This window comes from Saccopteryx leptura, chromosome 7 (assembly GCF_036850995.1).
Source record: "Saccopteryx leptura isolate mSacLep1 chromosome 7, mSacLep1_pri_phased_curated, whole genome shotgun sequence".
NCBI classification, from domain to species: Eukaryota; Metazoa; Chordata; class Mammalia; order Chiroptera; family Emballonuridae; genus Saccopteryx; species Saccopteryx leptura.
Genome location: NC_089509.1, coordinates 115,791,172 through 115,804,166, shown reverse-complemented (window position 1 = coordinate 115,804,166; position 12,995 = coordinate 115,791,172). Strand labels below are relative to the sequence as shown.

The 12,995-nt window shown below is 55.7% G+C and overlaps 1 protein-coding gene across 1 annotated transcript in view; it reads right to left on the bottom strand.

Annotated features, from left to right (window-relative positions):
• Nucleotides 1-12,995, bottom strand: part of MROH2A (maestro heat like repeat family member 2A) — a 48,144-nt gene that overhangs the window by 26,860 nt on the left and 8,289 nt on the right. The window contains exons 6-14 of the mRNA XM_066346518.1: nucleotides 12,506-12,657; nucleotides 11,861-12,004; nucleotides 10,689-10,781; nucleotides 10,089-10,167; nucleotides 9,866-9,979; nucleotides 4,808-4,884; nucleotides 3,984-4,103; nucleotides 3,395-3,505; nucleotides 1,300-1,447 (exon numbers count right to left, since the gene is read on the bottom strand). Of these exons, the coding sequence (XP_066202615.1) occupies nucleotides 1,300-1,447; nucleotides 3,395-3,505; nucleotides 3,984-4,103; nucleotides 4,808-4,884; nucleotides 9,866-9,979; nucleotides 10,089-10,167; nucleotides 10,689-10,781; nucleotides 11,861-12,004; nucleotides 12,506-12,657 (1,038 nt within the window). The remainder of the gene's footprint in view (nucleotides 1-1,299; nucleotides 1,448-3,394; nucleotides 3,506-3,983; nucleotides 4,104-4,807; nucleotides 4,885-9,865; nucleotides 9,980-10,088; nucleotides 10,168-10,688; nucleotides 10,782-11,860; nucleotides 12,005-12,505; nucleotides 12,658-12,995) is intronic.

The window sequence follows — 12,995 nt, the reverse complement described above, 5'->3', positions numbered from 1 at the left end:
CCCAAACCAGGATGCGCCCCGTTGTGTCCCCGAGGGGGACTTGACCCGGACGGTGCTTCCCCAACACCCCCCCACTGTCCCCAGCATAGTGTGCTGGCACAGGGGACTTTCCATAAGGAACATCATTTCAATCGGCTTCTGCTGGGGAGAGTGGAGATTCACGCGCTGCGGGCTGGGGCTTAGAAGATGCTACCTTCGGGATAAGCCCCCTGTGTAATGGACACCAGAACCTCCCACGAGAGGCATCTGCTGAGCCTACAGTCATCCGCCACCTGCCTCCCAGCTGCCACCTCTGCAGGCTTTGGGGGTCAGTGCGTCTGTAAGAAGCAAACCCAGTGCCCGGACCAGTGGGCCAGGGAGGACCAGGCCCGCTGAGAAGTTGCAAGTGAGAGGGCTCATTGCAGACAGCAGCCCTGAGCTGGACGCGGGCACAAGAGGAAGACCTCTGGGGTGGCCTGGCTGGGTGCTCAGAGCAGGATTCACCCTTTGCTGTCCCTGGGTCCTAAAGGGTGCCCCATATCACCTCCACTGTCAGCTGTGCCCTCAGCAAAGCCCCGGGCCCCTGAGCGCAGCCCCCTGGGAACAAGGGTGTCTTCCGGGGCACAGGCGGGCCTGGTCCCTTTTTTTTTTTTTTTTTTTTTTTTTTTTTACAGAGGCAGAGATAGACAGGGACAGACAGACATGAATGGAGAGAGATGAGAAGCATCAATCATTAGTTTTTCGTTGTGCGTTGCAACTTCTTAGTTGTTCATTGATCGCTTTCTCATAAGTGCCTTGACCGGGGGCCTTCAGCAGACCGAGTAACCCCTTGCTGGAGCCAGCGACCTTAGGTCCAAGCTGGTGAGCTTTTTGCTCAAACCAGATGAGCCTGTGCTCAAGCTGGCGACCTCGGGTCTCGAACCTGGGTCCTTCTGCATCTATCCACTGCACCACCACCTGGTCAGGCCTGGTCACTTTTTTGAGAATCTGACATCCATGCACAGTCGCGGGGACCACCACGGGGCGGCTTACAGAGGACTTGGAGGGGACGTCTGCAGTCCATCCAGCTGGCTCAGAGCCCAGAGAGGTCACATCAGGGGAGAGACTGAGGGTGGGACCTGGGCTAGGTCGCGGGGACATGAGCACTGAGCCGCCAGAGGAAGTTTTTCCGGTGTTAACACCTCCTCAGATGTGGCAAGGGTGGCCCGTGGCCTGGGGGGTTGCACTCTGAGATGCCCCCCCCCCCGAGGAGGGGACACATCAGGACACAGAGCGGCCCGCCTGCCCGATCCCACCCACCGGCCTGGGGGTGCCGCCCACCGTGCCTGCTCCTGCTGGCCTCGCTGGCCTCCGGGTCCGCGGTGTGGAGCTGGCGCTCCGCCAGGTTTGTGAGGCTGATGCAGATGGGCGTCAGGACCTCCATGTTGTCCGTCTCCACCACGTAGCACAGGAGCCTCACCCAAAATTCCTGGCGGGGAATGGAGGCCAGAATCAGCTGGGCCAGCCCATGGCCACGTGAGGAGACGGCCGGGCTTGCCCACGGGGTGGGCCTCACCTCTGTCTCCCAGAACTGCGGGCCCACCCGGGGCAGCCTCCGCCCTGGCTGGCTCTGCTGCCAACCCTGGTCCTTGTCAGGGCCGTCTAAGTGACACATACCCCCCATCGCCGCCGACACGGCGGAGGAAGCCAGCCAGTCCTGGGAGCCCAGCTCTGTCCTCTACGACAAGGACCCTCCCTCTGCCCCCTAATCCTGTGGAGTGGCACACAGGTTGGGAGACCGAGCCGTGCTCGCCAACCACGATGGTCAGGTTTGCGCGTCTTCGTGGCTAGGGTACGGTGCCCAGTTAGTCAACCGAACATTAAACGAGGCGTGGCTGTGGAAGGTTTTGTAGATGTGACCGCCGCCCACAATCCGTAAAGGAGATTAGCCCTTTGGTGGGCTCCGTCCCATCTGTCAAAGAGCCCCGGGAGCAAAGAAACAGGTTGTCCGGGCAGGAAGATAAGACACTCTGCCTCGAGGCAGCAGCACGGGCTCCTGCTCCTCCCAGTTCAGACTCGCCAGCCCCACAAGGGCACACAGCAACGCTTTGAAGTAAAGTGTGTGTGTGTGTGTGTGTGTGTGTGTGTGTGTGTGTGCGCGCGCGTCCCTGCTGGCTCTGTTTCTCTGGGGAATGGTGACAACGCAGAGTCGTGGGGCTGTGTCTCCAGCCCTCCAGCCTCACCATGCCACCTCCCCTCTCCTTGGATGATCACTGGACACCCCCAGCTAACCCGGGGCTCCTGAAGCCTCAGTCCACACCCTCGGGAGTGTAGGGGGAGGCCCCTGTGCTACCGACTAAGAGGACTGCAGTCCTTCGAGCTGTTCTAGCTGCCGGGACCAGAACCCCCGGCTCCTGGGTCCCCCCAAGAAGCCAGCCACGACGGTGAACTGGAAACAGCATTTTTAAGTCCCGGCCCCACTGTTTGCCGGCTGCCCAGCCTGGGACGAGTTAACGTCCCTCTGGTCCCCAGTTCCCTCGTCTACAAAAGCAGGGTGATAATAAGAGACCCTGACTCTTAGGGCTGTGGGATAATCAGCTGAGTACAGGGTCTGCCACACGCAGGCGCTCGATGAACTGGGGACATCGTTACCCTCCTCGTGGTTTCTGTTATGAAGATGAGCTGCCGCTCGATGGGAACAGCTGGCCCGCGGCCTCCCTGACTGGACAGTGAGCTGCCGCTGGACGGGGACAGCTGGCCCGCGGCCTCCCTTACTGGACAGTGAGCTGCCGCTGGACGGGGACAGCTGGCCCGCGGCCTCCCTTACTGGACAGTGAGCTGCCGCTGGATGGGGACAGCTGGCCCGCGGCCTCCCTGACTGGACAGTGGTGCCCTCCCTGAGTTGTCACGGTAAAATTTTCCCTATCTTACTGCTGTTTCACAGTGTGTTGCCATTAAAAGTCGACACATTCATTTCCCTTCAAGCCTGTGAGTTCCTTGGGGTCACGCTAAGCTCCTCTGGTGTATGCCCTCATGTCTTTTGCATAGTAGGAACTTACTGAATGTTTGTGGAATTAAACCACTAACGTCACTTTCTTTACACACACACACACACACACACACACACACACGCACTTGGAGTGAAAGTGATGCCAGGTAACAGACACATTTCTGACAATAAGTCACCTGATACATGTTGAGGCCCACCACAGTGTGCCAGGCACTGCCCTAGCATCCGGGCCTCTAAGTTCCCATCGAGCACCTGGCTCTGGCACCGGCTCCTGTTCAGGCCCCCAGGCACCCCAGGCAGCGGGAACAGGAGAAGCACCAGCGCAGAGCTCTGGGCAGGCACCCTTCCCGCGAGCCGGAGCCATGCAGACGTGAGCTGCCAGCTGCGGTGTGCCCGCCACCGGGCAAGGGGCCGGGGCTCACTCACATTGGTCATCCCACTGACGGAAGACGTTATGATCTTCACGGTGTCCATGGTGACTTTGTGGACCATCTTCTCCTCCAGGTCCCTCTGGTGAAAGCTCTCCCGGCGGTTTGTCTGGAATCACAGAACCAAGGGGACCTCCCTGCTTGTGGGCTGGCAAGGGGCTTTGCCGTGGTCTCCTCACCCCCGCGGGGCTCGGTGCCCAGACGCTGAGCCTCCGGGATGCTTGGAGCTGTGACAGTCTCTCTGTGCTTTCTAGACACCCACCCGTGTGGCTGCACCTGTTTGGACCTGTGGTTTACTCCGGGTCAGCATACTCGTACCCAGAGGCGGATTAAGGTCGGTCGGGGCCCCGGGCACAGAAAAAAAATACTGGGCCCCTTAAAAAAACTGTAAAGTCCGGGTTTTCCGGGGCCCTTCAGAAGTCAGGGCCCAAGGCGCGTACCCGGTGCGCCCGCCATGAAATCCGCCTCTGCTCGTACCAAGGACCTAGCGGCATGCAGGTTACAGCTCAGGTACATACTCTCCTCGACACTTTGGAAACAACTTCCCAAGTCCCGCCGCTCCACGTCTGCATGCCAGGGACACTCACCATCTTGTAGGTGGATAGTGTGAGCTGCATGGACACGTACTTCAGGCCCCAGCCTTTGATCCTGTCCTGGAAGCCGGACAGAGCCAGCTGGCCAATGATGCGGAGAATGGCCATCCTCACCTGGGGGGACAGGGCGGCGGACGCGCTGGGGGTTGGGGTGGGCTCCAGGGTGGGAGGCTCGGCGTCCAGCACCCACCCCATGACATGAAACAGTTAGAACTGGGAGTGCTCTGGGCTGGAAGGGGCCTCAGGGCCCACCTGGCCACTGCCCACCCTGTTCGTCACGCCATCTCATCCAGAGGGCCCCAGTCTGCAGCATTCCCACCCGGGAGACTCAGCTTTGCCACTCAGGGCACAGAAGGGACAGCTCTGTCCTCAGGTCCTGGGGCTCCCTGGGGCTCACACCGGGGCAGCACAGAACAAGCGTCCTCTCCCTGCCCCTGCCAGCCTCCAGGTACTGAAGACGGCTCTGCCTGACCTCCAGCCCAAACCCGCCATTCCCTCCTCCTTAGTGCAGATGCTGCCATCCTGGACCCCCCTCCCTGGGGGTAGGCAGCAGCCCCCAGGGCCTGAGGCCAGACCCACAGCTGCAGTGGCGCCCTCATCTGGAGGCTGGAGGCTGGATCCTACAGTTGCTTTTCTCAAATGCAGTAGCGAGACCTTACAGCACCCCGAGGCAGCAGCTGGGTTTTCCGTCGCAGGGCTTTGTCCGAGGAGGCCCCACCACCACAGAGCGGGAGAGGGGCCCACTGAGGGAAGACGGTCGCCTGCCCACTGCCCTCTGCCTCCCAGCAGCGCCCCCTTCCGGGCGCCTGCCCTGTCACCTTGGAGCGGGTGTCAGAGAGGGTGTTCTTGACCACCCGGATGGCCAGGCAGATGGTCTTGATATTCATTCTGGGCTCTGAAAGAGGAAACGCAGCCTGCAGGGCCTCGGGCCTCAGGGCTGGGGTCTGAGGGGACACTGGAGCGGCTGGCCTGCCCAGCACCTGGCACAGGGCGCCAGACATCAGGGGGCTTCTCCACGTCACAGCCTCCTGCAAGCCTCCGACCCCCCACCACATGCCAAAGGGCACCTCCCTCAGAAGGCTCCCTGTCCTTCCAACGCCCAGCCCGTCCCCTCGTGCTGGGCCTCAGCGGGCAGTGGCATTTATGCCTGGCTCCCTTGACCTCCGCTTTGCACGTGTCTCTTCCAAACCCAGCTGGACTCTCTTTGAAAGTGGAGTCTCCGCTTAAGAGGTTTTAGTCCCCTCCGCCAGGCACATGGCGCTGGGCACACAGTGGGTACAGCAGGCTGCAAAGCACATCTGTGGAGAGCCTGGGCCCCAGGGCCGGGCTGCCTGGGTTCAAATCCTGGCCCCACTACACCCCAGCTGTGTGACCTCGGGTGAACTGCTTAACCCCTCTGTGCTTCAGTTCCCTTACCTGTAGAATGTGGATAATCACAGTACTTCCCTCTCAGAGCTGCTGTGACCAGCAATGAGCTAACACAGTGCCTGGCACATGGAACACGCTGCTTTGTGTTTTTAAACCGGTGATAACACACCCCGCTAAAATAGGAGGTGAGAAAGCATTCCCCTGAGAAGATTCTGGGGAGAGCGTGGACAGACAGACTTAGGGCCGGGCGCTTAGGTGGATGCCATGGCCAAAGCGAGGTGTCACTAGAAGTCAACATCAGTGGAGGAGAAACAGGGAAGGAGAGGAGGTCATCGGGCACGAGGGGGAACATTACCTTATTGTTCTGATTATAAATATAGTGTATGTTCATTGCAAGGTTAAAATGAAAAGATAACCACTCCCCAGTCTGTGTCCTTCTAAACCCATTTGTGCATAAACAAACAAATAGATTTTCTTTCAAATAACCTAAGGCATGCTGCTCATGCTATCTCATACTGAATCAATACACTTAACAGATACAGGGCCGTATTTCCACAGAAAAGTGTGGATCGATGACACGCTTAGTGGTGGCATATACTCCACGATGCACTTTCATTTGTTGTGGTAGACTGCAAGTGGCGAAAAGCCTTTGTAAATTCCAGGCTTAGCAAAAGGCTAAGTTCTACCCCCCTCCACCTCCATATTGGCTATGAAGCTGAGTATTTGCACTCTGCTCACTTCACTTGCTTAAGTTGCTGGAAGCAATTTACATGCTCTTCCTCTTCCTCTTTGTTTGTTCAGCTGTTGGTTGTTTTCACTTTTGCATGGTGGGAGGATTCCTGTTTATGCCTTAAGAGAGTTCCTGTTTTTGCCTCAGATGTGTGACTTTGTATCAAAGACTTCCTTATTTGCATATGGCTATATAATAAAGCAAACTGGGGGCTATGGGGCGCTCGGATATTGCCATCAGCATTGAAGAGGCCTCCTGATCCCACCCTCTTTTCTCAGTGAGTCTATTTTCTTAATTCCGCACCTTTCTCCCTCAGGACCCAGTTACCAGCCGTGCTGGTCCGCGGCAACTTGTTCCACAAATCCCCTCTAGAAAAACAATTTAGATTGTTTCTAATGTTTTGTTTTGGATGCACAATGTTATAATGAACACTGTTGTCTAAGAACCTTTGGGCAATTATGTCATTCAGAGAACAGACAAAAAGTTGGATAGTTGAGCCCCTAGTTTTGGTCCCTATCCAATTGAGCATCCAGAATTCTTTTATCAATTGACACCCGTCAGAGACGTGTAAGAAATGGGTTTCATGTGATTCTAGACTGGGGATTAGCCAAGGGGTGGCTCGCAGGCTAAATGCAGCCCAAAGCCTGTCTTTGACAATAAAGTTTTATTGGAACACGGCCGTGCTCTGCCGTCTCTGACTGCTCGGCCCCTACCATGGCCGGCTTGAGTAATTGTTCCAGAGACCCTGTGAAAACATTTTTCCTCTCCCCTTTTACAGAAAAATGGCTAGGCCAACCCTAGCCATTATCATCTCTGCCCACTGAACTGGTGAAAAGGACCTCATTGATGCTTAACTTCACATTTGTTGAGGAGAGGGGCTTGCTGTCAGCGGAAGGTCCTGCACAGAGTGCGGCTGGGTGTGTGCGGGTGCACGGGGACACCCAGCTGAAGCGCCCTGCAGAAGGCACCCCATGTTCTTCTAACGGTGCGCCTGCAGGGCTGAGTGCTGCCGGCAGGGGGCGCCTTGTTCAAAAGGCAAGGTCAGCGCTCGTGCTTCTGTTAGGGACAGTATTTCCCGATTGATCACTGGGGAACAAATTTTTTTCATTTTCTGTTGCATGAGGTTTTAGAACTTTTTCTATATATTTCTGCATCACTGATTCCATATCTGAAATCCATGTTTTTTTGGTGCATGCTCTAGTTTTTATGCAATTTTAATTTCTTTTTGTTACAGTTAATGGCGTGCATTGGTTTTGAAATTGGAGTTAAAGGGCAACGACTCTTGGATTGAACATAACCACAAGGCAATTAATGTTTTACAAATATCACTTTTACATAATTGTAGTTGTTTTTAAGTGTAAAAAATTATAATCTGATAAAAACACCCTCTTATTTTAAGATTGAATCATGGCTTCTTCAAATAGGTGTAAATGTAAGAAGTCCTGACACCTTCTGTTATAAATGTGGCTGTTACACACTTCAACGTCAAAGGCGCAATATTTCATCATTTGTGACACGTGCATATATTGCCTATTTTCAAGTTCCCCTTGGCAATCAAGACAAGAATTGGGCTCCTCATATTGTGTATCATAATTGTGAGGAAATGCTTCGTGACTGGACAAAAGGAAAATGCAAAGGAATGCCTTTTGGTATTCCCATGGTTTGGCGTGGACCACTGCAGTGACTGTTATTTCTGTCTGATCCATACAAAGGGCATCGGCAAGAAAAAACAGCATATGATCACATATCCTAATATTCCTTCAGCAATACGACCTATCCCACACTCTGAGACACTCCGGTTCCAGTTTTCAATGGTTTTATTTCTTCTAAGGACAAAGAAAGTGAACATGGTGATCAAGTGTATTTTGATAAGATGCATGAGGAAATGGTTGTAGAATCTGAAGGGTCTTCTTCTAATGCCAAGCAGTCATTAACCCCTCAACAGTTTAGCCAACCTGAATTAAATGACTTAGTAAGAGATTTGGGCCTATCAAAGAAAGCAGCTGAGTTATTAGCCTCCAGCCTTCAAGAAAAGAATGTACTTCACCGGTCAGCTAAAGTAAACCATTTCAGAAGAGTGAACAAATTTTTGTGGACTTTCTTTCTGAAGACAAACACTGTTTACTGTCATGATATCAGTAGTCTTCTCAGCCAGCTAGGTGTTACCACTTACAGTCCAACAGAATGACAGCTATTTCTTGACAACTCTAAATGGAGTCTGAAATGTGTTCTCCTACACAATGGTAATGTTTATGCAGCAGTTCCAATTGGTTATTCAGCTCATCTGCAAGAAGATTATAATGACATAAAAATTGTCCTCAACTTTCTGAAGTATGAGGAGCATAACTGGATCATTTGTGTGGATCTTAAAATGGTAAATTTCCTGCTAGGACAATGGAGAGGTTTCATGAAGTATCCTTGCTTTCTGTGTTTGTGGGACAGCTGAGCTCGGGAGAAACACTGGACACAGAAGGAGTGGCCGAAACATGTAGCTCTGGAAGTAGGGATGCAAAATATTGTGAATGAACCTGTAGTTAATTGAGACAGGATCATTTTCCCCCCACTTCACATCAAACTTGGCTTAATGAAGCAGTTTGTTCAGGCTTTGAATAGATAAAGTGAATGCTTTCAACATATTATTTCTGCTTTTCCGGTCTTGTCTTTCGAGAAGATAAAAGCAGGTGCATTCCATGGACCTCAAATTCGAACCCTCATACGTGACGAAGAATTTCCCAGGAAGATGAATAAGGAGGAGAAAGCAGCATGGCAGTCTTTTGTGGCAGTTACATAGAACTTCCTTAGCAACAAAAAAGCAGAAAACTATGAACTTCTGGTTCAAAGGATGCTGTTGGCTTTCCACTACATTGGATGTAACATGAGCATTAAGATTCACTTCCTGAACAGTCACCTTGATAAGTTTCCCGAAAATCCTGGAGCTGTTAGTGATGAGCAGACTACTGCTGGAGCATCAAACGAGATTATCCTCAGCAAGTACACAAACCCAAGAGCTACAAACACAAATTTTTGCCTGAATAGAATTTAAATAAGTTTTGCGCAAATTTTATGATTAAAATAAGTGTTTTAGTATGTTCTATTTTGAAATTGTAGACAAATTCTGATGCAATCATATCTTTTAGTGTATTAGTGTATTTACTGCACTATATAAATTATTATATTTTCACAAAGATGATGCCCAAGAAGACATTCTACTTCATTATGTTAAACTAAGTGTTGAAAATTTTACAAGATAAAAACCTAAAATCTTGAATTGTAAAAAAAATGTAGCTTACAGAGAAAAACTAACATCAGATTTGAGATCAGCACACTCGATTTAGGTGAGAACAAGTGTTTTTGTGGGTGCAACAAAAATTTTGTTCCCCAGGGCAGGGCCAGAGAGGTTGAGCTTCAGGATTCAGAACCAGGGGTTGAGACGAAGGTTGGGCATTGGGTCCATGAGGCGTTAGGGCTGGACCTGCGTGATGTAACGAGGCTTTCTGTTCACCTTTGCTTCAGCTTTGGGGTTGGCGCTAGGATTCGGGTTCACAGTCTGACGTGCGGATTCAGGTGGCAGCAGGGACTCAGCGTTTAAGGAGAGGGTTCGGGGGTAGGGAAGGTGGGTCCCTGTGCTGGTCAGGTTCCAGGATAAGAGGTGTGATGCAGCCTCGAGCGATGGCTCCATGGCCCACCCCGTTGTGTCCAGAAAAGAGGCGATGACGGAGGCCCAGACATGGCGAGACCGCCTCCCTTGACCCCCGCCCGCCTCCGTGCCCTTGCTCACCATCTGCGCCCACCACGGCCCTGATCAGGGTCAGGGTCCCCACGCGGATGGCCTCCGTGCTCAGCTCCATTTGGCTGCGGAAGAACTTCATCAGCTCCTTCGGGAAGGAGTGGGCTGCAGGGGGAAGGGAGGTCTGAGTCACTCCCTCCCTCCGAGCCCGGGCAGGGGAGGAGGCAGCCCCGGAGGGAGGAGGCAGCCCGGGCGCGCTCCCTCGGGGCCTCACCCAGGGCTATGAAGCACTGCTCCACCTCCCTCAAGTTCTGGCCGCTGTACTGCTGCTGGGCGGAGGCCTTGGTGCACACCTGGGGAGGGGCACGCAGAGAGTGTGGGGGAGGTCACAGCCGAACGGCGAATGCAGATGCCCACAGGCCAGACGAGGCCTCCCTCACCGTCTCCCCATTGCCGAGGCCAATCACTGGCCACAGCCCGCGTCCTACCTACCCACCCGGGCCAATCACCGGCCACAGCCCGCGTCCCTGCCGACCCACCCGGGCCAATCACCGGCCACAGCCCGCGTCCTGCCGACCCACCCGGGCCAATCACCGGCCACAGCCCGCGTCCTACCTACCCACCCGGGCCAATCACCGGCCACAGCCCGCGTCCCTGCCGACCCACCCGGGCCAATCACCGGCCACAGCCCGCGTCCTACCGACCCACCCGGGCCAATCACCGGCCACAGCCCGCGTCCTACCGACCCACCTGGGCCAATCACTGACCACAGCCCGCGTCCTGCCGACACACCGGGGCCAATCACCAGCCACAGCCCGCGTCCCTGCCTACCGGCCCTGAGAACTCCGTACCGGGCCCAGCTTGCCGGCCTCACCTGGAGGTGCAGTTCTGTGAAAATGGTGTGTAGCTGCATCTGGGGGACGGGGGTGCCGGTGATGACCGACATTTCCAGGATCTGCCTCAAGACCTGCAACAGATGGGTCAACGGTAGCAGATGACCGTCTGCCAACTCAGAGTCACACTCTAGAGCCGCGCTGCGCAGTGTGGAGGAAACCGTGGCCTCTCGGGCCAGGCAGCAAACCAGCCAAACTGACCCTGCGTGTCAACCAGCGCCCGGGCGATTCCTGCGCTCTGTGAAAAGCTGGGGGCCCTGCGTTAGGCCACCAAGTGTGACATTCGAGGCCGTCTGCAGCTTTCTCTCCCAGCACCTGGAGGTGAGCCCCATTCTTTAGCCAGAGAGGTATGCAGGTGGCTCCCTCAACCCACCAAGGGCATTTCTGCCCCGGGCTCTTACAGCTGAGGGCCCCGCCTTGCCTGCGGGTGAGTGTCTACTTTGCAGCCTCAGTCGGGAAGTCGGTTACACCTCGGCCGGGCAGCGTGGGTCACGCCTCGGCGCACACAGGTTAGATGCTGTCATGGGGTGAAGAAACCCCAGAATGTGCGGTTCTTTGGAAATAGGGACCGTGCCGACGGCATTGGTTGAGGAGCAGAGGTGAGATGGTCCTGGATTTGGGGTGGGCCTGCCGTCCAGTGAGTGGAGTGGGGGGACACAGAGGGTCTCGGAGAGGAAGGCCATGGGAAAACGAAGGGCAAGTTTGGAGCCATGCCTGGGGACACCGGAAGCCGGAAGAGGCAGGCAAGGATTCTCCCCTAAAGCCTTTAGGGGGAGCACAGCCCTGCCGACACCTGGCCTTGGGACGTGAGAACCGTGAGAGGGTACATTCCCACTGCTCGAAGCCATCCACCCTGTGGGTCCTTGTTGTAGCAGCCCCGGGACACTGAGACAAGGGTCACGGCCTCACTCTGGCCTCTAAGACCCTTTGAGATCTCATTCTTTTCCCCTGAAGTGGCCGCGTTCATCTCCAGAAAACCACAGAAAGACCAGGCCCATGGCCCCTCGTGGGGCACAGACACTGGGTCTGCTGGCAGATGGCACCATGTCAGATACCCCACCTTCCAGCCGGATGGCACTCCCCACTCTCCCACCCCACAGCGACCCCTGGGGACCAAGCCTGCAGCCCAGGCGGTGTGCCGCACGGCCCGCACCTGTGTGATGAAGAGGGCCTCCAGACTGCCCCGGTACTCCGCCAGCAGCAGCGGGATGTAGTCGTACACCTGCTCCCGCAGGTCGTCATTGGGCAGCAGGAGGTTCAGCATGGGCTTCAGGGACTTGATGACCCCCAGCTTCACCTGCCACAGGAGCGGGGTCTCAGGACTCCGTGGCCCAGGGCCCCCAGCGGGGCCAACCCCTTCCACGGAATCGAGGACACGCGACAGAGGGGACCTTGGAAATAGGGTCGAGTCCTCGCCCAAGGTCCCAGAAGTGGGCAGCGAGGCCAGGCTGTCCCCACGAGTCCGGGCTGTGTCACTTAGATGATCTTGGACAGGTACCTAACCTCTCTGTGTCTCACTTTCTTCCTTTGTGAAACAGTCCCACCGCATAACGTTGGCGTGGACACAGCCCCACGGCTGGGAGGCTCGGAGAGCACCCGCGGGCAAGCAACCGGCCACTCATCCGGAAGCCCCCCCAGTGCCTCCGCCGAGCTGGCCTCCAGAGACACCGGGCCCGTGCGGTCGGTGCCACACGCCCCCAGCTCTGCCACCGGTCAGCTCCCCTTCTCTCCGGGGTAGGGGGAAGGAAGCCCCACAGGCCGGGGAGCCGTTACCCGGGGGGGACAGCCGGCATCTCACCTCTAGATTGCGGCTCCGCAGCCACACGGTCACGAAATAGCGATACATGGGGAACAGCTTGATGGCGAACTGCTCCTCGGTCATCACGGGGTACACGCTGTCCTCCAGATGCTTCAGGTAGAACTGCACCGTCTCACAGAACGTCTCCATGGCTACGACGGGGAGCCGTGTGAGCCCAGCCAGGGCCAGAAGCAGGACACAGCCTTCCCGGGCCACCTCGTCCAGGAGGGAGGGGGCGCTCACACGCTTCCACTGCCAGCGGGCTCCTGGGGTCCGGAGACAGCCCCGGGACACCCCCTCTGCGTCCCTCCCTCCCTGCCCTCCCCCCCTCACAGCTCCCTAGGTTTCATCCCACGCACCTGGGAGTGAAAGGCTCCCCCAGGGTGGGTGTCAAGCACACAGGTGCGTCCAGGCCCCCACCCGTGAGATTCACATGCAGGAGTCAGGGGTGAGGCCTGGACGTGACTCTTCCCACATCCTGGGACCTCCA